The sequence below is a fragment of the Tyto alba genome, unplaced genomic scaffold (genome assembly GCF_018691265.1).
Source record: "Tyto alba isolate M040663 unplaced genomic scaffold, T.alba_DEE_v4.0 Super-Scaffold_22, whole genome shotgun sequence".
Taxonomy (NCBI): domain Eukaryota; kingdom Metazoa; phylum Chordata; class Aves; order Strigiformes; family Tytonidae; genus Tyto; species Tyto alba.
In genome coordinates this window covers 25,029,555-25,053,129 of record NW_024881296.1, presented here as the reverse complement: position 1 = coordinate 25,053,129, position 23,575 = coordinate 25,029,555, and the positions used below count along the sequence as shown (strand labels likewise).

Below are 23,575 nucleotides of genomic sequence, written 5' to 3'. Positions count from 1 at the left end.
AAACCCAACATACAGACCTCCGGCACCCTGTGTTTTGAGGTAAAGTGGTTTCATCTGCTACTGGTCTCATTGTCTCTCACTGTTTCCTTTCAGTGTCTTGTCAGACCCTGAAGTGCACAAGGCATTTGTTCCTAACACGGTGCTGCTTTTCTCTTCCACCAAGAGCAGAATTTTGTATGATTAGACAGAGAACAGGCTGAAACTTGGGGCCTGCATTTACACATTCTTAGCACTAACACATGTTGCATTGTGATGGGACCACATACAATAGTTAATGTTGTACCCAGCAGGATGCAAATCAAATCACCTAACTGCTTGTACACCTATTTTCAAAGCAAGCAGAAGGAAGTGCTCTGGCAAAGTTCACACGTACCTGTAGCCTGTCATCTCCTGGACAAAAAGAATCCTTGCCAGTCCCTGAATTTCCATGGATAAAAGCTTACAACAGGGAACAGGAGGAGAGGAAAATCAGAAATGGGCTCTTACAGCTGTCAGAAAAGTCTAATAATGTACACTAGCTGAGATGCAGGGAACAAATATAGATTAATAGCGCCTCTTGGGATATCCAGGAATTCAAATATATTAATTCATTTTCATCAAGGCTTCCCTCTATTGGAGACTGATTTCCTTCTAATTCCCTTCTCACACATAGAAACAGCAATAGAAACAACCCCAACAAAGTCCAGGGAGTTACATTATATTATAAAGAGGATAATCAGATCCCTCTACAGTTCTCGCCCAGTTCTCTGACACTGTGCCTTTCTCCATTGTGAACAGAGATAAGCCTCTTTAATAGGTAAAATCTGGGAGAAGGAGAGGGAGAGGGTGGACCAAGGGCAGCTGAAGTCGATAGAAAAATGTCACTAGGAGCTGAGCAAGCACACAAGAGGGGAGATGAAGCACTGGAAAGATATTGTATATGACTTGTGGGCTTAGGAAAAATCCTCAATTATTTACTGACATTGCTTCTATAATTATAAACAAACCCTCTGGCTAGACAAAACTCGAGTTTTTCTCACTTGGGAAGTCATTCAATCTACTCGGTAGGTACACTCCCTCTTTGCAAACAAGCGTGGTATGACACCACAGAAGGGTACAGCACTCTCTGATATTTCAAACTTACTTTGAATTTCAAATATGCTTTTCATCCCTACATGATCCTAGATGCACCTTCTCACCAGAAGAATACTCCACCCAACCCCAAGGAAGTAGGCTCTACTACAGCCTCTTGTAGCCCTGAAAAAAAAACATTTCAAAACAGTGAAGTGAAGGTCACACTCCTGAGTGATCCCATCCATCTGAGTTTAACCCAAGTGTGGCACTCTGCTTGAGATACAGAGTACCCAGTCCTGTCAAGTCTTCCTATTGTGTGTATTTGTTTATTATTCCTAAGAGGCCATTGGTATAACGAGGAACTCTGCCTTGGCCAGACTAGTGCTCTAGTTATAGTGTACAGGAGCAGGAAACACCTAGATGAGCAAGACTACAGACACACAATGAAATGAGAGAAAATTAACTTCTAGTCCTCTACAATAAACATGCAGAATCACAGTCAAACGGCCTATGTATTGAATTGGGTAAAGCAGCCCATAGCTCAAAGTCCAGACTCAAGACCTGAGTGCGAACCACAGAAAAAATCTGCCAGTGACCTTTATGAGAAGATCATCTGGTGACATACGATGCTGAGAAAGAAAGTATTGCAGTCAACCAGATTGTACCAACTGTCCAGACACAGTAAGTTTGTCCCCAACAAACAAGAAGAGCTCAAGAAATCCTGAAAAACAACTGAGCCACAGAAAAGAATGGTAACATTCTCTTCCTAAAAGAAAATACGTAACAGTTGCATCTAGTATTAATAAAACCAGCCAATAACTTCACCAAGGCTAAGTACATACCAAATCACTTAAAAGATAACCATATGCTCAGTTGCAGCAGGACTGTACTCCACCCTGGCCATCTCTCTAGCTCTCATTCCATCTGTAGGCTTTCAAAGACTTTGAGAAGCATTAACTGCGGAGTTTCAACCACAGGTGGCATCAGCCACTACCTTGGGTGCTTTACTTACAAGTCTTTGTCAATGCACAGCAGGGACACAAACCCAGAGGCCACACATGCTCTGTCAAATGAGAAGGTAGTTGGCAAGACTGTAGCTCCAACCATTTCTTGCCTCCAACAGAAAGATGGTGGTAGGAAATTACCCTCCCCTTGCAGAGCTGCCACAGAGCCATGGTGAGGAGTGACAGAGGTGATAGACTACTGGTTTTGAATAGACAAATAGGAGAAAAGGTGGAAAATGAGACTTGAAGAAAAGAGGAGGATGCATGAAGCAGAGGGCTGAGGGAGAAAGTTAAGAGAATTGAAGAGTGAGGTGAACAGACAGACTATATTGAGCAAATTTTTACCAGGACAATAGAAAACTGATACTGAACAATAGATTCCCCTTGGAAATTTAACTTTCCAATTTAGTTGTTTTAAAGGTCATGAGACCATGGAGTGTAACATTTTCCAGGAATATTTTCACTATCAATAATCATGGTACCAGAGGGGTGACAAAAAGAATAGTATGAAAATATAAATTTAAATGTTGACATTTATCTTTCACTCACTGTACTGACAAGTCCATTACATTAGGCAAAAGGGAAGGTGCTGAAGCTACTCTAGACTAGAATAATATTCTGTTTTCATTTACACAGATACAAATGAGGAGAGAACCTAGATAAGAAGCTAGTAAGGGTATTCATTCCTGTATGTGCTTATTTGTGAGTAATATATGCAATGTTCTTCCACTCCAATTGGATATTTTTAATCTGAATTAAGCATAGTCTCTTGTCTAGTATCTCAGTGAGGTATTTGTGCCTCCAGAGGCAAATATATCTAAATACAATTTAGAAGATTGCTTCTTTCCACCAACTCTGGAGAACAGTACAAAGATCCATCATCACTTAACATGCAAACCCCATAGTTAGGAGAACTGTGCAGAGCAACATCAAGCTTGTGGCTGGTTTTGGTCTCTATTTCAGTGAGTTTGTCAGCAGCAGAGTCTGTAACTCCAGCAAGTGTTTTTCACATAGCTGGAATTGGCCATTATGTTCAAATGTGCTTATCTGGACACTGAACAAGTGTTTGTTTCCTGGAACAACCACTGTTGGAGCATCCAGATTAGAAAGTACAAACATATTGGATAAATTGAATTAAAGGCAGCCAGTCACCCCAAATTAAACACTCAAGTGAAGATATTTCCAAATACAGCAGCAACAACTGAGTATCACACAAATGGGACAGCCTCATGTTTAAAACATAGGACAGAGAGCTATTAGATCTTCGTTTCCCCTCCTACTTCTGCTGCTTGTCTTTTCCTCTTGATTTCAAGTAAATTATTTATTGTCAAGATTTATATTTCCCCAGATTCAAAAAGAGGCAGTTATACTCCCTGGCTTTAAAGAGCAGTGTTGCAATAATTAATTCATTATTCTTTGCAGAGCACTCTAAAATTATTAGATGCTGCTGCAGAAATGCATATTATTAGTGCTGTTACATTTCACTAGCACTTCCCAAAATAACTCTATCTTGGATGAATTTATAGTATTCTACATTAAAGTCAGTGGTACATTGAGTCTTGAACCAGCATCTTTCATGGTGGTATAAAATGAAGGAAGGAAAATAATCTAGTTGGGTTTATAACACAGCTTCTTTTTGTACTATTCTACCCCCAACATTTCCTTCAGTACTAATATTATACAGACATTAACCATAATAACAGCGAGCATGTGGAGGGAAAGACTGTTCCAGTAAGCTCAACATGAATGGCAAAGGGCCATTGTAAATTCTGCAAATGAAAACAATGGGCTAGCTCACGCCCTGCTGTAAGTGGTGATGTGACAAATATCATATACTTCTTCAGAAAAATAGTAAAGAAGAATTTTTTAATTGGCTTTTTCAAAGCTCAGCAAGTTTTGGACTCAATGGTTGGAAAAATGGCCTACTTTTAAATTACATTGTTGGCGTAAGGCTGAGAGATCTCTGACACTCAATCAGTTGGATCTATTTGCTCATGTGAAGGCAAACGTAACCATATCTGCACTAGAACTGCTTTTGCTGCAAGTGCAGACTGGACAACTGTATACAGAAATGACAAGTCAGATGTTTAGTAGTCCAGGCTGTATCTCTGCTGAAATTAATTTTCAAGATAGCTGTAGCACCAAATTAAGGATACAATTCATAGAATAGAATGGTTTGGGTTGGAAGGGACCTTAAAGGTCATCTAGTTCCAGCCCCCTTGCCAGGGGCAGGGACACCTTCCACCAGACCAGGTTGCTCAAAGCCCCATTCAACCCGGCCATGAACACTTCCAGGGAGGGGGCAGCCACAGCTTCTCTGGGCAACCTGTGCCAGTGTCTTACCACCCTCACAACGAAGAACTTCTTCTTTACATTTCATCTAAATCTACTGTCTTTCAGTTTAGAGCCATTACCCCTTGTCCTATCACTACAGAACCTTGTAAAAAGTCCCTCTCCGACTTTCTTGTAGGCCCATTTTAAATACTGGAAGACCACTACAAGGTCTCCTCAGAGCCTTCTCTTCTCCAGGCTGAACAACCCCAACTCTCTCAGTCTGTCTTCATAGGAGGGATGCTCAAACTGGTCCATGTCCTCCTTATTTTGGGAGCCTCAGAGCTGGATGCAATACTACAGGTGAGGTCACAGGAGAGTAGAGAGGGAGAATCACCTCTCCTGACCTGCTGGCCACACGTCTCTTGATGCAGCCTGATATGGTTGGTGTTCTGGGCTATGAACACATATTACTGGCTCATAGTCAGTTTTCCATCCACTACTACTCTCAAGTCTTTCTCCACAGGGCTGCTCTCAGTCCACTCATCACCCAGCCTGTATTTGTGCTTGGAATTGCCTCGACCCATGTGCAGGACCTTGCACTTGGCCTTGTTGAACTTCATGAGGTTTGCACAAACCTACCTCTCAAGCCTGTCACAGTCCCTCTGGATGGCATCCCTTCCCTCCAGTGTGTCGATCACGCCACACAGCTCGGTGTGGTCAGCAAACTTGCTGAGGGTGCAACTCAATCCCACTGTCCATGACGCCAACAAAGATGTTAAACAGCCTCAGTACCAACACCGATCCCTGAGTGACTGACCTTGTCACCGCTCTCCATTTGGACATTGAGCCATTGACTGCAACTCTTTGAGTGCGACTGTCCAGCCAAGTCCTTATCCACTGAGCGGTCAATCTGTCAAATCTGTGTCTCTCCAATTTAGAGACAAGGATGTTGTGAAGGACAGTGTCAAAAACTTTGCAGAGGTCCAGGCAGATGATGTCAGTTTCTCATTTATTACATATTCCTGTCTTAAACAACTAACTTAGAATAAGACTGTGTGTGATTCGGTGAAAAGTGATGATAGGTAACTAGGTAGGTTATCATATTTGTCAAATGAGAATGACAGGATGAATCACATTTTCATTATCTGTGGGAGCACCAGTTTTGAGGGAAACTGTTATTACAAAGTGACCATTTTACTTAACAACTTTTTAAGAGGTAGAATATCAATACAACACAACTAATTCCTCTAAAAGCCCCATTACCTGTTGATCATCTGGAGTCCATATGCCACAGGTGATCTGACTTTCCAAGTTTATTTCCGAAGACCAGTGTCTTTGTCCGCTGACGGAACCAACCAGCACAAATCCATCTCTATAGGAGATAAGTGCTTGAGTCCCATCATGGCTCCATGTAAAGTCGCTTACCTTAACATATCAAAGACAAGAAAATAGATATATGGGCCACGTAGGAATTGTTTTGTTTTAATAAAAGGTAGAAGTACACGGAACTAGATAGGGCAACTATGAGGCCAATTGTAGCTCTCATGTCATGGCTACTGGATAAAGCAACTGTCCTTGCAAAGTGCCTTTGTGACAATTCTTGCATATTCCTTTCAATAAAGAAATGTTTCATTTTCTCCTGTGCTTTTCACCATTCATTGTACTCTTCATTTTGCCTCTCAGGACTTGATCACTCTCAACTGCAGAAAAAACATGCATACCAACCTGTGCCCCACGATCATTCACAAGCTCCACAGACCATCTGCCTTCATATTGTATCCAAACAAATATTCCTCCATCTGCATCACAGGTTGCTAATTTCTGGAATGGTTCGTTCCATCTCACCAGCACAACCTTAGAAGATTACAAACAAAAACAGCATTAACAAAACTGCCTGTTGTGCTAACAACTATTTAACAAGAACCAGTTAAATGATACTGCAAAATAATCATCACCGCACTTAAATCCTAAAGAAGATGTACAAAATAGCAATTTGCAGCACAGCATTAGGTGCCTCTCAAGAACAGCTGGAATTGTTTTGTCATGGCTGTCAGGAAATGCACAATCTCTCACCATCAGGCCTTTTTGGAAGGTATTGTGTGCTTTCAGTAAAATCATACAGTACACTAGAATGCAGATCTTCATTACAGAAACAGCAAAGAGGAGACCCCATCCAGCACCATCCAACACTACTTCAAATGATTTGCCCCCAGCGTAATCTCAGACACTGCCAGACTCTACATCAAATCATCACCTCTTGCTGACTTCAAGTGAAGTTGCATGCAACAGTATCAGATTCAATGTGAATACTCATACCAATAGTGACATGAAAAAAAATTTGAGGCTCCCAAATTATTAAAAAATAGAAATTTCGTAGAAAAGTTGCTTTGCTACTGAGTGCAGAAGGAATACAAAGCAGTTTTAGGCTCTTCTCTCTACATTAGAGCTATCTGGGTCTTTCTGGAGAATCTAATCAAGTCTAAACCTACCAAATTCCCCTCTCATTTCTAATTAATATCAAATTAATAAATACAGTATCTCTTGAGATCTCAGTATAAAGCTGAAAAAAAGCATGTCATCCTAGTACTTGAAGCAGAAATTTGCAGTAAAACCATTTACCTTCTGTTAGCAACTTTTCCTTAAAATATTTTTTTCCAAATTAGTTTTATTTCAAAACATGTAGATACATATGGGACGCTTACAGCCATACACAAGGAGATTCCCCCCAGTTATTTACTGAGACACAGCATATGCAAACAAAGAAAACATATATTAAATCATCAATCCGTAGAGTGTTATTTTAACAGGCATCTGGCTTTAATGATGCTTTTTCATAAATCTAAATAGGAAATTAATCATCTAAAAGTACAGAAAGAGAAGATTTTTCTGAAATATATTTTGCTGTCTACAGAGATGGACTGATCCTTCTAAAGATTCCAGTCCTAAGATGAGCTCTGAGTAGACAGACCCTTCATACTTCACGATATCAGCAGTAATTTTCAGAATTAGGATATAAATATGCATACCTGAAACCTAAACTTGACAGCTGAATAAGGATGATCTTACAGTTACTTAGCGAGTGCTACACTTATTCACAGAGTGTCAAGGGTCAGAACTTCAGAACATGTACATCAGTGGAGCGTGCCAGCCTGAAGCATCAACCCTTGAACAATTAAACAACCACAAGAAAACTGTTTCTTCATGCATATGTAAAGATTATGGGGAGAAGTGAGCATGACAAGCCACCTCTCTGTTGTTAGGCAGCTAAGAAGAATCCCATTTGAGATTTTGCAGAAAACCACCTGCTTCTACTTGATTATAACCTTGCAGCTACACTGCAAGTAGCCAGGCCTGTCTCCAGTCAGGTAGATTATATCATGTCACTAGATGGATTATATCACACATTGCTTTTCTTAAAATTATTTTTTTATTGCAAGAGCAGTAAATAAAGTATTCCATCATAGTAATACAAGCAGCTGTACTTTGGGAGAGGTTTCACTCTGTCCGTTCTGTCTAAACAAGAATAGCACAGCTTTGTCAAAATTTTGTTTTCCTTTTGATGTAAATCCCATGTACAGAGCCATCATTTCATCCTCCCTGAGGCAAAATGTAGTGATGACGTAACTGTACTTGCCAGTAATGCCTAACAGTATTATGAAAGAAGTAAAGAAAACTCCAAGGATAACACTGAAAAATCTTCATCTTCAAAGGATGGGAGCTGCTAAGGGTAATGATGACTATTAATAGACTGGAAGGTACTTATCACCACTAAATACCAGACATTTGATGCTCAGACAATGCTCATGTTGGACATTGCACAGATCATACAGAATAAATTGCGAGAGAAAATTTAGGAACAGAAGATAAAACTAATTGTTCAAATAATATGCTTTTTAGCTAACACTGCCAAAGGTACTATAACCTCTCTCAAAATTGCTCTGCTTAGTCTGGCAAAGACTTGAGATGGGCATTTGATTTTACAGATTAGACATACCAGTTGATTTAATAATATGAATTAGGGGCAAAGTGACAATAGCTACCTTGATGTGTTTTGTCTCTTTTGTATTTTAAATAGGAATCTTGTTAAAACTTGAAGATAACTTTTGATTCAAATTCTGCACAATCTGTCTTTCCTTTGGATTTGATAAAGCATCCAAGGGTAAATTGGAACATAAACAAGATTAACTAGAGCCTCCCTCCCTCCATCCCAATTAGATACAAATTAGTAACTTCCAAAATAAACTTACTGCTTTATAATCACAAATGAAAGTGAGACAATGACTTTATATGCCTTCTGATAACATCATCATAAGAAAGCAAATCTGTAATTTGAAAATTCAACTTCTTTAAATACAGAGCAAATGTTATCATTTTATGAGGACATTTTAAAGACGCTTCCATCATTTACATTTAACATCTGAATACAGGTGCTGAGTCCACAGCTGCTTTGAGTATTTCCAATTTCATTTCTGACAACATACTGAAACAGAAATAATGAAAGGAAAAAGTACCGCCCTAAGTATTAAGTTGACTTTTGACTTTAATGTTGGCTAAAATGTAAAGCATATGAAAAAATGCCACATTGATAGCACACTTAAATAACGCATAAGCCTGAATTACCCCTCTGCAAAGAGGAATTTTATTGCTAACCCATAAACACAAAGATATCATTACTTTCACTAACAGCTTCAACTCACAGCGGACCCATTTTTACTTCTGCCTTTATGGTTTTCTGCTTCCTACTTAGCATCTTCGCATAGGTATTGAAGGATTAAACTGTTTTATCTTTCACTGAAACAGTTAAAATGTTGGTGTGCGCAAGAAAACTGTCTGTGGACCATTTGTGGACCACACAGACTTTGTATATTGCCTAATTATTTTGGTTTGCTTGTTGGTTGGTTGTGTTCTTTTTTTAAATACTATAAAAATTGCAAATTGTGCTTGTTCTCTAGAAAAAAATTGTATCACAGACATTCATCAGCTTCTAAACTGCTATCTCATACAGGAAATGATCTCGCATGAATAAAACTTCAGGGAACTCCTGGCCTAATATATGAAGTACAATGTAAAGGCCAATATATCACCCCCAAACAGGACACCTTCCAAGAAGTTCAATGAGTTTTTTAATCAGGGCCTTACATCCTCTTTGAGCTCCTTTTTATACAATGCACAGTGGTGAAAAACTTGTTTCTAAAGTGCAACATTCAGCATCTTCAATAGCTCTGTTTTAATTGTCAACTTGATTTTCAGGAATTAAATTTAATTAATCCTAAAGGTGCTAGAAACTCTCCCCAGGAACTGACTGCATACTACAATGCTGCAAACACAGTAGGATCAGCAAAAAATAAAATCTTTTAAAATTATTTTCATCACAAATTAAGGATACGTGAGGATTTATTCTCTTCAACATTAAAAAAATTGTGTATAAAATTAAAGTGAAAATACTGTTAACTTACACTAGAAACCCGTGTGTTCACTTCCAGTATTACGGATTAATCAAGAATGAAATAACTGATAACATTTCTCAATTAAAAATGTTGTGCAAACATAAATTATAGTTTATGGACCTCAGTTACTTCCCTGTGCTTCTCATCTTCACAGATGCTCCATTTGAAAAAGGCCTTGTCTTGTGGCAAAGTAAACATCTGTATTATTCTAATTGAAAAAACAACAGACAATAATTTATTTCTTTTTTTTTAGATCACTTAATTATGCCTTAAAAATTTTCATTTTCATTCAATCTAATGCTTTTTGGTCCAATACTGCAAATATCAAAATAAAGCCCAATCAGTCTCTGGCCCAGAAGATCATCAGGTTTCTTAGAAAGACAGGGACACAGAAAGACCATCATGCAGCTAGCAATGTTATTATTAAAATCTTAGACAGGAAATTTTGAGTAACTGCAATTTTTGGAGTAGCCAATATATGATTTATAGTAAATGGGAACTCCTCCCAACAGAAACTAGGTTTGGTGATTTAAATTCATTACATGCTATTGACACTTTTTTTTTTTTTTTCCACGTTTTGTAACACAAGACCACTAAAATCCAAAGCATTCTGAAAGCTTTTATTATTCCTAATTCTATTACAGTTTTTGATGGAGATGACTGAAAATGTGGTACCAATCAGTCTTCCAAGAGCAGAAGTCATTAATCTAGAATACTATACAATAGTCATTACTGAAATCTTATCTCTGTAGTGCCTAAAACATATGGTACATAATTGCTGTTGAGGCAAGGGACAAACATCTAGAAAAAATAAACGGGTAAACAACTAGCGCAATTAGTTCCTAGAGTTCCTTACCAAATTTAGATGGATTTTATTACTGATACACTGTAGTGAGTCACCGTGAGTCGTTTTTTTTAAAAATCTCTGATCCTCCATCCATTTTAATGGGAAGCAGGCATATGCTCTAAAGATAGAGGCCTTCTCCAGCACTCATTTTGACACAAGTAACGGACATGTGCCTGCAGATGGACTATCACAGCAACAGGGAGAATACTTGATGGCAAATATTTGATTACAGCACAATTTGCTACACCTGGAGAGCCACATTCCTTTATCTGGCATGAGCATTTCTGAAACTACAGGTGAGCTAGTTATCTTTGCAGGGTGCACAGGATGTGATGCATTATAACTCCATTGAACATATACAATACTAAACTAAACATTTCATGGAATTGCTGGCCTTTCTTGCCCCCAGTAAATCATACTAGATTTCTAATGCTATTGAAAGTGCTCATATGAATCCACCTTCCAAGCAGTGACAGCAAAAGACCTAACTGTTCCTTGGACAGGAAAAGAACAACTAATAAAGGAGATTAGGCTATTTCCTACAGTATCAGAGTACAGGACTCAGCCTAGCCGAAGGCTTCTTCCAAACCTGTGCTTTTAGGATAGTACTTAAGTTTTTAAAGGAATGTATAAGGGTTGAAATGAAGCACTAGAAAAGCAGACTGGACAATCTACCTGGGATCACTGAGCATCACCTATTTGCTCTATCAAGCAATCCTATTATGCAATCCCCTAATAAGTAGATTGACCTTCACTCATGGTTACAAGTATAGAGAAATATGTGCATACAGTATGTGCAACACACTGGCACACGTTATGGCTTATTAATGGCAACAAAGATGAAGAGATGTGCAAGTATATCTATCAAAGAAAAAAGATGAGTGTACAGTGGGGAACAGAAGTGAAACATAGAAGTAAAGGGACCAGGGCAACCAATAGCCACGTTTACTTCCTAATACAGCTCAGTGTCTCTCTCTACATAATACACAGAGATATAGATATACACATATAATGTGTATATATATCACAAACATATAACATGGGTGTGTGCATGAACACACATCCCTATTAAATCCTTGAGGAAACTGTGCCAACTTTCTACATTGACTGACTTTAAGTTAGTTAACTATATGTCTAAAATGTAATTTGAAAGTGACAACAGGAGCCCCAAATAAGCAGTAGTGTTCCAGTTAACAAAGCTGTTCCTTCTTACTACACTTTACCTATAACCAAGGCCTGGTTCTAAATGGTTCTGCATGTGTTTAGTTCAGTGAAACTTAAACTATTTTTTAAATATCAATGTTTTGAAAAGAAAGGCTATTCAAGCTTGTCTCTCCTAATTTCTCATGCTCTAAACAGATTGTTTGCAATTGTTCTTACTTTTGTTTTCACTTACGACCTTTATTTCTTGCCATGACATAATGTCAGGATAATTCTCTGCATTTGAACTAATTCAATCATGCAGACAAAGAACATCACATAAGTATTCTTCCTGCTAATAACACTCGACAAAAAATCAGCAGACATGGTAGACAGCTAGTTTGCCTCTCCTGCGGTGGCACACCCATATTCCTATCCTACTTGTCTTATACTGCATTCTGTAACGATACACTCCCTGTTTCTCCCACACCCGTGGAGCTTTGACTTTTTGTTTCCTGTCACATTACACCCAGGTGGAAGTGCTTCGTTTGCATGTGGAGCTGTCAGTTTCCAAGGTATGATACCCATCAAGGAATTATTATTATTAAGAAGAAACTACTACTATTAATAACAAACATTGTGCTGCAGCTAAAGAATGGCAAATTTATAATAGTGTCTACATTGCCTGAGGAAAAACAGTCAACTCACAATAGGGACTGCACGTTACACAGTGGGTAAATAAATGGCAAATGAGTTCTTGGAGACAGAAAACGTCATTTAAATTCTTTGTGTTTCTTTAGTCTAAATACCAAGAAAATGAACTCTCTTCCTGGAAGGACTGGAATAGCCCCCAGATATCTCAGGGATGGATGTCCTTTAATAACCCTTACCCCTGCCGCGGGCAAAGCTGCGGTCACTGGTGATGTGCGCTGACGGTATGGCAGCTGCTCGCAGCCTCTGCGGGGTTTGGCTGCTGCCGTGGGCAGTGCTTTCCACTGCCACTCAAACATCACAGGTCTGCTGCTTTATCCCAGGATCCTACTTTTTCCTTGAAAAAAGTGTATTACTCTGCCAGCAGATGTCATCTTGCCTTTTCTGCTCTTTGAAAAGGATCTTCAATTTCTGTAAATACTATTTAAACAAATATAATAATGTTCTTGTGAGAGACAACATAAAAGCTACTAAGTACGGTGTTTTAAAAATACAAAAAAATCCATGCAAGGCCCAAATTTGAATAGCCTTGGTTTGTTTGTTTGTTTGTTTGTTTGTTTGTTTGTTTGTTTGTTTGTTTGTTTAAAAACAAAACAAAACAACAGAAATCTGATTTCATGGTATAACATTATCAATAAGCTAAGTGTAACATCTGTGTCAGCTGGGGATCTAACCTGGCACTAACTGAAATCAGAGGTAAGGCTCGACCAGCACCAAGGTGCTGAAGTTAACAGACCTGAAAGGTCTGGCTCCAACTCTGTACTTTCTTCTCACCACAGACTTCTCTGTGGACTACACGTGAAAACTTACTTCAAAGCACTACATCTCTGACTCAGAAACCTCAAGTAAGGGTCTAAAGTTAAGTACAATGCAGGGATACATTAAAAGCTCTGTGCAATTTTGTTCAACATGCTTGCTAATTTTTTTTCCCTTTCTCCTTGGCATTTGTTTTCATAATGCAGCAGGCTGACAAAGACTCGGATCACCTGCTCAGCTGCAGAGGAGAAAAGGCCAGGTAGGAGCAGTGTAGTTTACCACCAATAACCCTCTGAGTAAGTGCAGGGGAGATAAACATTCACCCAGCACTCATTCACTCTCCATGTGAGTGGCTGGTACCCCCCTGCGAGTAATAAGGTGGTTGCTCACCCGCTGGGAAGGGTGTTGATTCTCCCCAGCAAGTTTTGTCTATTTGCTTTGAAGATGAATGCCACACATGCCTAATTTTAAAAGGTATCTTGGGGTTGGCATCCAACCCACCACATATACCTATTTTTGAAAGGCATCATATGGTTGGCATCCAATCTCCAATGGAAGGCAGTCTGACCTTTAAAAGCTCTAGGGAATGATTTTGGCAAATAGGCAACTTCAAGAAAACCTTGTTTTGATAGCTGCTTTGAAGAGGGAACGTATTTAGTGTGAGTAAAATGTTGTCTTAAAAATACCTAGACTGTCAACATCTCACTGAATACATTTAGGAGCCTTGATAGTAAACTGACAAGATGAGGACTCAGAGAGGCTCTAAAGCTTTACAAATCTCTCTATATTCTTTAAGTTATATATTTCATTTTAAGAAATACACCCCCAAAGTCTAATGATCCCAAGAATTTGCCATGTAACCATTTTATATGTTCACAGAACACAAAATATGCCACCTGATCACCCACCTTAGAGGAAAGCATCCCCAATACCCCTCACAGGTACCAAACAAGAAGCGCTATGCTCCTGTGAATGAAGTGGCTCATAGGGTCAGTTCCTATGGAATTAATTTTTGCACTTTGGAATCACCACATTTAATCATGGCTTCAAAGAACTACAGTTGTAGGAGGCACTAAAAAAAAAAAAAAAAAAAAAAAAAACAACCACAACAGAAATTAGCTGTATCCAAGGTATTTCCAACAAATGTGTTTGGGAAGCTGAGGATCTTTGATGGGTCACTTGTCAGAACTGGAATTTGCATGCAAGAAACAGAAATGACTGGCAATATGAACCTAATGTAGACGACAAGATGTTGGTATCTGGCTACCAGTTCTCATTTGAATAAGTTTCTTAACTATTCCTTTGAGGGCTATTATAGGAAATAGTTGGGTATAATCTGAAGGAAAAGAATTAAGGCATGAAAAGAGTGAAGGCCTGAAGTCAATCACCCATATGCATGAGATACCTGTACACTGTGTTCTTGCCAGGGAAACCAGCGGAGGTCTGCTCATCTCCCATCTCACAGATAATGGTGTGACAGTGATAAGGAGTATGGTGTGCTTTTGAATCCCTTCCCTTCACAAGGATGCTCAAGTCCCAAAAGCTCTTTCACAGAAAAGATAACTGTTTCCATAAAAAGATCTTTTTTAGAGTTATGTCATGCTCACTTCCAGTGAGGAAAACTCCTTTACAGCATGTACATTACTACTACTGTCTCTTATCAATGTCCTTAAGCATTTTTGCAAAATACTTCTGTTTAATTGCCCATACATACACCCTAGAAGTGCAGAGGCAAGCCCAAGCCCGCTAAAAATAAATCAAAACTGAATGTTGATATGGATGAGCAAAGAATAAAACAGTACTTTCATTGCCTTCCGTTATAAAAAGAAAGATTTTGCTTTCTTCTAGTTTCCATTTAGTTAAAAACACCTTAATAAAGAAGAGACGACTGTTCTAGCTAAAGATGAACAACCATTTAGCCTTAAGATTAAAATACCCAGAGCAAATTAGTTCCCCCTCTCCTAGCAAATCACCGATGAGCCCCGTTAGAAAAGGTCCACTGCTGTTAAAAATAAGAATTATGCAGTAACTGTGCAGAGCCAGCAGTTCCTTGGGTTTGTGCATCTATGGTCAAATATTTTCCCACAAGAAAAAAAGCACCAGATTTAAAATTCTCTGGTATTTAGCCTACATTAAACTAAAAGCACATGAGCCTAATGTTTATTTCACTAAGGTCTGACAAAATTACACTGCAGATTGTATAAATCAGGACCATTTCACAACCTCCACATTTACATTCACTTTTGTGCTAAGTATAAGAAGCTCGGTGTAAATGAACCTTAAGCTTTAAAAACAAGAATAACACTCTGATATACACCTATGCAACATCACCATATATGAATTCAGAGACCATGCACATCTTTGTTAGAAGTTCCAAGGAGAGGGAGGAAAAAAACAACCAATACCCCATGTAACACATTTAAAATTCTTACTGTCTTTTTTTCTTAGCTAAAAATACAGAAAAGTATTGGACAAGAGACACAGACACCCTGTAGCAGAGCTTCTGTCTTTTATTCTGTCTCTTGTTTTTAAAAACATGAAATCAAGGACAAAATACTGTTTGGAACCATGCATTCTACCCGAAATGACGAATAACCAAATAACTAAAAAAAAAAACAAAACAAACCAAAACAAAAAAAAACAGAGGAGACTGGGTAACAAAAAGCATTACTGAAAACCATTTCTACTCAAAATTAATTAGCTCTACTCTGCTTTCTCAACAGCAGCTACTTAAGAATTCCTATAGTAACTTTCTATCTTGTAAATGTTATCTTGTTTGGGAATACACCCAGGGTGATGAATTGCTGGGAAAAGTCAGTGAAGGGACTGTGACAGAGGCACTTTCCCTTATACTCAATCTTCCTTGTTCAGTGGTTAAAAATTCCTACTGAAGTGCTCATATAATTGTGAAATATAATTTTGTAACTTTACATGTATATATGCACAAGAACATTATTCCAGAAAAAAAAAAAAATAAAAAAAAAGACTTGCACTATTAAGAAACTTCAAAGGAAACTCATAAAAATTTAATATAAATGTTATTTTACAAAATTGTGCTAGTTAAGACAGAGAAAGGAGGCAACACAAGTTCTTTACCTTTTGAAGTCTATTCTGAGAAGTGTCAGAAAAATAAAGGTGTCTTGTGACCACATACTGAGGATCTGCCCATATCAAATATACTAAGTCTATCTATACCAAATATACTAAGGTAACATAATTTTTCGCTCACCAGATATTCATGCAGCATGCAGTATGACAATTAGGTAACAGCATTCCAGGTTTCTGAACATCATCATTAACATTTGTGGTAGAGTTTTTATAATCAGAAGCTGGCCAATAACTCCCTTGATTTTACGGGGTAGACTATAACTTAGCTTGCACCTGCTTAGTTGAAATCACTGCAGCAGTCCCCCTAATAAGTCCTATATGGGATCTGACTGCAGCACAAGCTTTGTGCAAGCCCTCCCCATGGAGGTGAAATTCACCCTTTAAGAACTGTGGTAAAAATTTTATCTTTGTCAGCAATGTAAACAGAAAAGACCTTAAAACTTAGAGGCAGGTGCCAAAAAGTGTTGTCCAAGAATGATTATTTCTCTGACAGCTACAATACTTCAACCTTAATTATTTTTTTCAAAAACAAAGAAGTAAAAATAATCCAAACTTCAGTAAGAGCACATATCAGCTCTTCAAACCTATCAATATTTCCCAGGCAATAATAGCTCTGCACTAATCTAATTAAGGTGAGTTATAAGCGGACTGGAGACAAATGGTATAGCTAGGCATTTCACTGCTGAAGTGGGACTACGTTACTATCCCAAATTCCCAAAGAAATACTCAACTGTTGTTATCCTGTTCATCAAGTCCAACCATAAGACGTCTCTGCAAGTTGCACACAGTTGTAGAACATTTCTGGCTGTATGAGGAATATCAGTGACCATAAATTAGCCACAGAAACTGAGAAAAGGAAGCATTTGTATCATCTTCACTGGACTGCCTGGACTGTCTTTGTATGACCCACAGAGACTGTGCACCCCTAATCCTTTTGTGAGAATGATGAAATTCCACCATGTCACTTTGCAAAGGTAGGACACCTGCTCTAACTTCCACCATGAGGCCACCACCCGACCCCACCGCCTGCCCCTGAGCACTTTCATTTACAGGATGTTCAGCTAGGGGCATTTGGGGCAGCTACTGAGGCAACTGTATAATTGCTGAGACAGACATAGGAAACAAAGTGGAAAATGAAACAGTGTCTACTTCCAAGGCTAACAATGCCAGGGAGGGAGCAGACGGTAAAACAAGGAATGCAGAAAGGGCAGTACAGCCACTCAGCACCTGCACCTCTCAGGACAGAAAGGTACCAAAAGGAGAATCCAAATTAACAATACAAATAACTAAAAATCACAATACTTACATGCAAAACATTCAGTTTAGCATATTACAATAAATAAGATACCTACCAACAATTACTTTGTTAATATATAATATCCCCATGGTGGCTCTGATTCAGGCTTGAGTCACACTGGTCCACCTAATTTGCAGCTGATATGATACAAAGTTATGACAATGTGAATACTAGCTAAAGAAATGCTATACTCTAAGAAATGCCAAATAGCAGATTTTTAAAATGCCATCCTTGCTTCGGCTGGCCTGCAGTTCTGCACTGACTATATTCAGAGCAAACCTCTGTAAGCAGTTTTATCTTCATTCCTTATTTCTTCATTAAACAAAAACTGTACCATATTGCAGTTGGCCAAGTGAACAATAATTTTACTTGTTTGACTTTCCAGAGAACACAAGGGAGCTATAAATAAGGGGTTCAATCAGTTTCTTGGATAGAAGGATTGCAACAGGTGAAGTGGACAACCCCAGAAAGCACAAATCACTGCTATTCCTTTTTACTGCTGTGTCATAAAGAAGCCTCAAGCAGAGAACCTCATGTTGATGGAACTGCGCAGTTTATGAACAAGGACAGTCCTTGAAGTTTTTAGCCTTTAAGACAAAGCAGAAAGCAGGCTAGGGAAGCACTGCAGGGAGGGCTAGCTCAACAGAACTGTAAAATGACTGTATTTGCTCAAAACACTCAAGATGGCTGAAGTATAGATTGTGAATGTGATCCCTGGGCACTCTAACAGGATGGAAGGGTCACTGTGAGACTATCGTTGGCCATAAGGGTGATAGGAAACACACATCTGACTGTCTAGGACAATACTTGACTTCATTTAATGCAAATATTAAAAACTATATCGATTACCTTTGGTGTAGAAAGTAGTTTTCAAGGTACTGAGCAAAAACTGACTTGTTTCTCAGAGACCAAAGAGCAACAATATTCAACCTTTAACAACCCAGCCAGTATATGAACCACAGATGACAGATGAAAGGTGTCTGATCCGTATCCAAGAACCCAAGCCAGCTAGCTTGTAAGTGCTGCATCACTGGAAAGTAATTTTTATAGTTTAGATAGTTTATCCTTCAGTTCACTCAAAAAAGAGAGGAAAAGCAATAGGAAGTACACAATTTTTTGTTCTTTTTTTCCCCTAGTAAAATCCTTAAGAAAGTTTCACCAGGCAAAATAAGCAGATGTTTTCTATCCCAAGTCATTTGCATGTCAATGAGGATATGGAATATGACCAAGACAAAAACCTAGTGAAGGAATGAACTGTATTTAGTCAAGCAAGTCTGTCTGTGCACTGCCTCTATGTTATCCAGATACCATTTCCATCTTTCCTGTCATATGAAAGTCTTATTGCAACAGCTCTGCTTTCAGGTTTTCAATAAAATGAGAACTCATCTGGCTAGGCACAGGAAAGAAGCAGAGGCAGGTGGCTACCAAATTTTTCCAAAAGTGAGAAACCTCCTAAGTTAAAAAGGAAACTTTATTTCAAAGCAAAGATATTAGTATTTAAACTCAAAGTTATTAGTATTTAAACAATGGATTTGACTTGACAATTTCTGCATCTCTGTCAAATTCCCTTAAAGAGTTACTGAGTTACCAACTTGAAAACAATGGTTTCACAGTAAGCTTACATGTGACCAGGTGCCACCCCACCTAAAAGCCTGCCCATATCTGTGGTACCAAGCCATCCACACCAAGCCATTGCAGCCTTCCTTCCACCACAAAGCCTTCTTCCAACTCTTCAGGCTGGCACACTCTGCTTGTTTAAGTCTTCTATCTCTATGTATTAGATACTTCCAGATAAGGACTCTAGACTGCGTACACAAGTAGCAGTGTAAATGGATTCTCCCTGCCCTCAATTCTGCATTTTCCTTACAAACACTGTGGTTGGGTTTTTTTACTATTTATTCATTTGCAACATTCCTGATGCCTTTTTTGAGGGGAAAAAAAGCCCCACAGCTTTATATTAACCAGAAGAATTAGGCAATAAGACAACATTCTGCAAGAAATTGGAGAACAAACTCCACTAAAGTATTTAAAACTGTGAATACACAACATGGATTTAATAGGTATCATTAAATAAACACTACCATAATGTAAGAGGTCGCCCACAAGTGCTACATGCCATGCTTTCTGTCTGCCATGGTTCTGTGAAGTTCAATTTCAAAAGCAGAAAACACTGCCACTGGACATCCCCTCATCAAGCAGCAATGGCATTACTTCAGACTGGGTTGAAGAAAACACTTGTGTTCATTCTATGCGCAATTTTGGTTTCTTTTCCTTATGGTACTTTATAGATTTTAAAGTAAGGGGTTTTTAACATTCTTAAAAGAGTTTAAACAGCAAGAAAAGTACTTGACGTTTTGAGATATAATTATTAAAGGCAAATAATAAAACAAAAAAATGCATACTGGCAAAGTGTGACTCTTCATGTGAAGAGTCAGGCAGTACTGGAATGACATGAAAAACCAAGGAAGGTAAGACATTAAATGTTACTGTAAGTAATAGGATGATATTCAGGAAATTGTATTTTCAGTTAAATATCAAGTAAAGCTTCCAGCAATGAAATAAATGGTTGAACAGTCCTCTTAACAGAAAAGATGGAATGAAGCCAACCTTTGGAAACACTTCATACAAATTTTCACATAGCACTAGAAGGTATATTGCAGGCACTTTTGTGTGTGTGTGTGTGTGTTAACTGACTACACATTATTGCAGTTCAGTGGTTCTGTTACTAAAACATTATTTCTTATTCATTAACTGCGATTTATGAAAAATAATTGTGTTTTATTAATAAATACAACAATAAATTACTTTCATTTTCTTATTTTTTTTAAGAGCGGTATCACTTTAAAGTTCACTTGAGTGCTGAAGTGTCACACATATATGCAATGAAGACATTATTTCAGTATGATAAGTATGTGATAAAAAGAAAGATACAGTCTTATTCTATGCATGAGGGTGAAGGGAAATGAGCTGTGTCTTTACATAGCTATGATTACATCACAATTTTTGTGTCTGTCTATAGGCTGGAGATATAGGTGATGGCTGCCTAGATGGTCTGCCAGCTATTTTCATGCCTGCATACAGATCTGCAAGTAATCAGTCATTCCAGTAAGTTTTGCTCTGTGTGTGCACTTGTAACACTTTGAAATGTTAGTCTGCTGGCATTTTCAGAGTACGTCTTCCTAAATAACAACAGACACAGTGAAATAGTCCAGGAGTTACTCACTTTTTCAGACACCTTTACTAACCAAGTGGTGACATCACTATCATGATGATCAAACAGCTCCATTTGGAAATTGTTTGTTCATATTATTAAGCAGCTAGTGATCTGGGGGAAGGGGGGGGGTGGGGCTGTGCTAATTATATGGGGTGGTTCTGAATGGATCATATCATAATAGAGAAATCTGAGTGTCACCCTCTCTCTAAAAAAAGGGCGATGGAGGGTTAGGGTGACAGATCAAAAGCATGGAGTCAGAAATGGTACCCAAGAACCAACAAAGAGTGATTTTCACCAAAGTCCTCTACACAGTACCAAGGAGCACTCTGTGGAGGACTCAGTGATACTACATGGACCACCACGTACCATGATGTTTAGACACAGGAGTGAAGTAGCCCCAGTAAGTTGACTCATGACCAAGCTCAGGTAGCACAGGACATGAGATGGACCTGAGCTGAGAAAACTCCAGCTAAGCATCCCCAAACAGGGGAGCACAGGGATCCCACCGCTGCAGCTCTCAGCCACCAGCTTTCTCCACCATCCCTTGTCCCAGAGCCTCAGCTGGAAGGTGGACACATGGCTCGTGGCAATCACTGCCTCCTCCTGCTCTGCGGTCCATCTGTACAGCCCGCCAGTCAGAAGTTTTTCAGCAAATCTCCCTGTTGACACCAACTACATCCTTGCAGTTATATCCCACTGCTACCATTACTATATGGTATTTCCTTCAAAGTACGTTTCTGTAGAAAATACCAACAAAAACGTTGTACCCTATTATGCCTGTGGTACTCATGGTGCCGACACCTGCCCACTGCTTTGTATGAGCATGGCAGGGGCACCCTGCCTGGCCTGCAACCGTGCTCCCAGCCTCCCGACACTGCGTGCGTCACCAAATCTCACACACAGTCTCAGAAGACAACTTTTGCAATTAACGTGCGGTTTGCCAAAGCTGACACCTTTGTTGAGGGGAATGAGCATGAGTCGGGGAGCCCTGGGCAGTGTCTCTCAGCAGAGAGTGAGGGAGTGCAGAAAAGGCAGCTACTGAGCAACCCCCGGTGCCCAGCCTGACTCTCAGTCTCACATGATCTTGAAATATTAGATTTATAAGTACTAAAAATAAAACCATGTGATGCAGACTCATGCATTGGAGAGTCTATTGTTAGGCAGTGAAACCACGATAGCTGAGATATTGTAACTATGAGCCACTCATCTAGAGTTAGTAGTTTATTTGCATTTACGATCCAGCTAGTTAACACTATTTTAACTGAAGTCGTGCTAGCCTGTTTATTTTTTCTAAAATTCTGTTATTATTACTGCATAGGCATATGCACAGTTGATTACCTATTGATCTCCTAAAACTCTCAAGTAGGATGGGTTTTTTATCCATACCATGTTACTGATTCCAATCAGCAGGTTGGTTTGCTTGCAATTTGAAGTCCAAATATCAACATTTTCCATTAACATTTTGGAACGACCTTAGCTTCTGGCAATTAAGCAGAAATTAGTTTATTTTTTTGCATATATTGCCTTCCTTTCTCAAAAGGATTTGATTTCAAAAGTCCTTTGAAATATCTACCTTTAAGATCTACAGAAAACATAATTAACTAATGTTTGGGTTTTTTTGAATTATACTAAAATATCTTGTCACCTAAAAAGAGGCACAACTCAGAGAATAACTGTACACCAGCATTAAGATGACCATGCTTGTAAGACTCTAAGTACAATTCCTGAGGGGGTTACTAACAGGTAAAATGGCAGGACTACGTGAACTGATTGTCTGATGTCTGGCAAGTGTCAGAATCAAATTTGTTTAGGGACAAATACCATTTAATACAGTCAAAACCTTAACAAAAATAATGAACTGCTCATCACCATGTATTCACATACATATCATGTACTTCTATGCATATCCATGAAAACTATGCATACTGGAACTGCACCAAGGAGATGTGCTTTTGTAGACAAATAAACAAACAAAATTCTTTACTTTAGGTTTTCCCATTTACTTAACAGTTTAACAGTAGATATCAGATAAAGTCAACAATTGTTTACATCATGCCTTCCTGTCACTGCAACGAACAACTGCAGAAAGCACTCTTGCTTTAAGGGCATTTTTAAGAGATTAAGATCTTTTATTCATGCACGTAATGCACATATGATCAAAAAGAATCAATTCAATACCTTCTACTCAAATTTACAACCACATCACCTTCTGACCTTATTACATATCTGGAATCCCCTACCGGCATGCTTCTATTTAGCCACAGACTTTGGTGACTTCAAGAGACCCTGGGAACCACCCTTACCGTCCCCCAGGCTACTCTGTTCAGCCAATGCCTGAAAGCAGACCGTAACACTCTGAATTCAGGCATCACCCACACAGAATGCTCTTTAGGATGTTACTGAGAATCTGAACTAATTTCACACCTTTTATACAAATATTATATGAATTACATCACTAAAGTCCTACCTAACACTTTATATTAGGAAGGAAAAACAACCAACAAAAGGACAGAAAGATACCCCTAGTAGCTAGATATTTATTTAAAATCTCAAGCGTGAGGCTTAATATCCCCTTCAAAATTTGCCACCATGGATTATGGCAGCTGTAAATATTTCTGATATCCATTAAAATATCCTTTTTAAAACTTTGTTAAATTCTTCAGCATAACAACTTACTGCTGTAGTGACTTCCGTAACTTAATCACAGATCTGAACAAGAATTTC

The 23,575-nt window shown here is 38.7% G+C and overlaps 1 protein-coding gene across 10 annotated transcripts in view; it reads right to left on the bottom strand.

The window, feature by feature from the left end:
- Positions 1-23,575, bottom strand: part of TULP4 (TUB like protein 4) — a 165,638-nt gene that overhangs the window by 52,538 nt on the left and 89,525 nt on the right. For 9 of the 10 annotated variants that reach the window (XM_042795670.1, XM_042795672.1, XM_042795676.1 and 6 more), the window contains 2 exons: positions 6,057-6,185; positions 5,595-5,756 (listed from right to left, as the gene is read on the bottom strand). In XM_042795670.1, the coding sequence (XP_042651604.1) occupies positions 5,595-5,756; positions 6,057-6,185 (291 nt within the window). Of the gene's footprint in view, positions 1-373; positions 439-5,594; positions 5,757-6,056; positions 6,186-23,575 lie in introns of those variants that run through there. The other variant, XM_042795680.1, reaches the window with a different exon arrangement.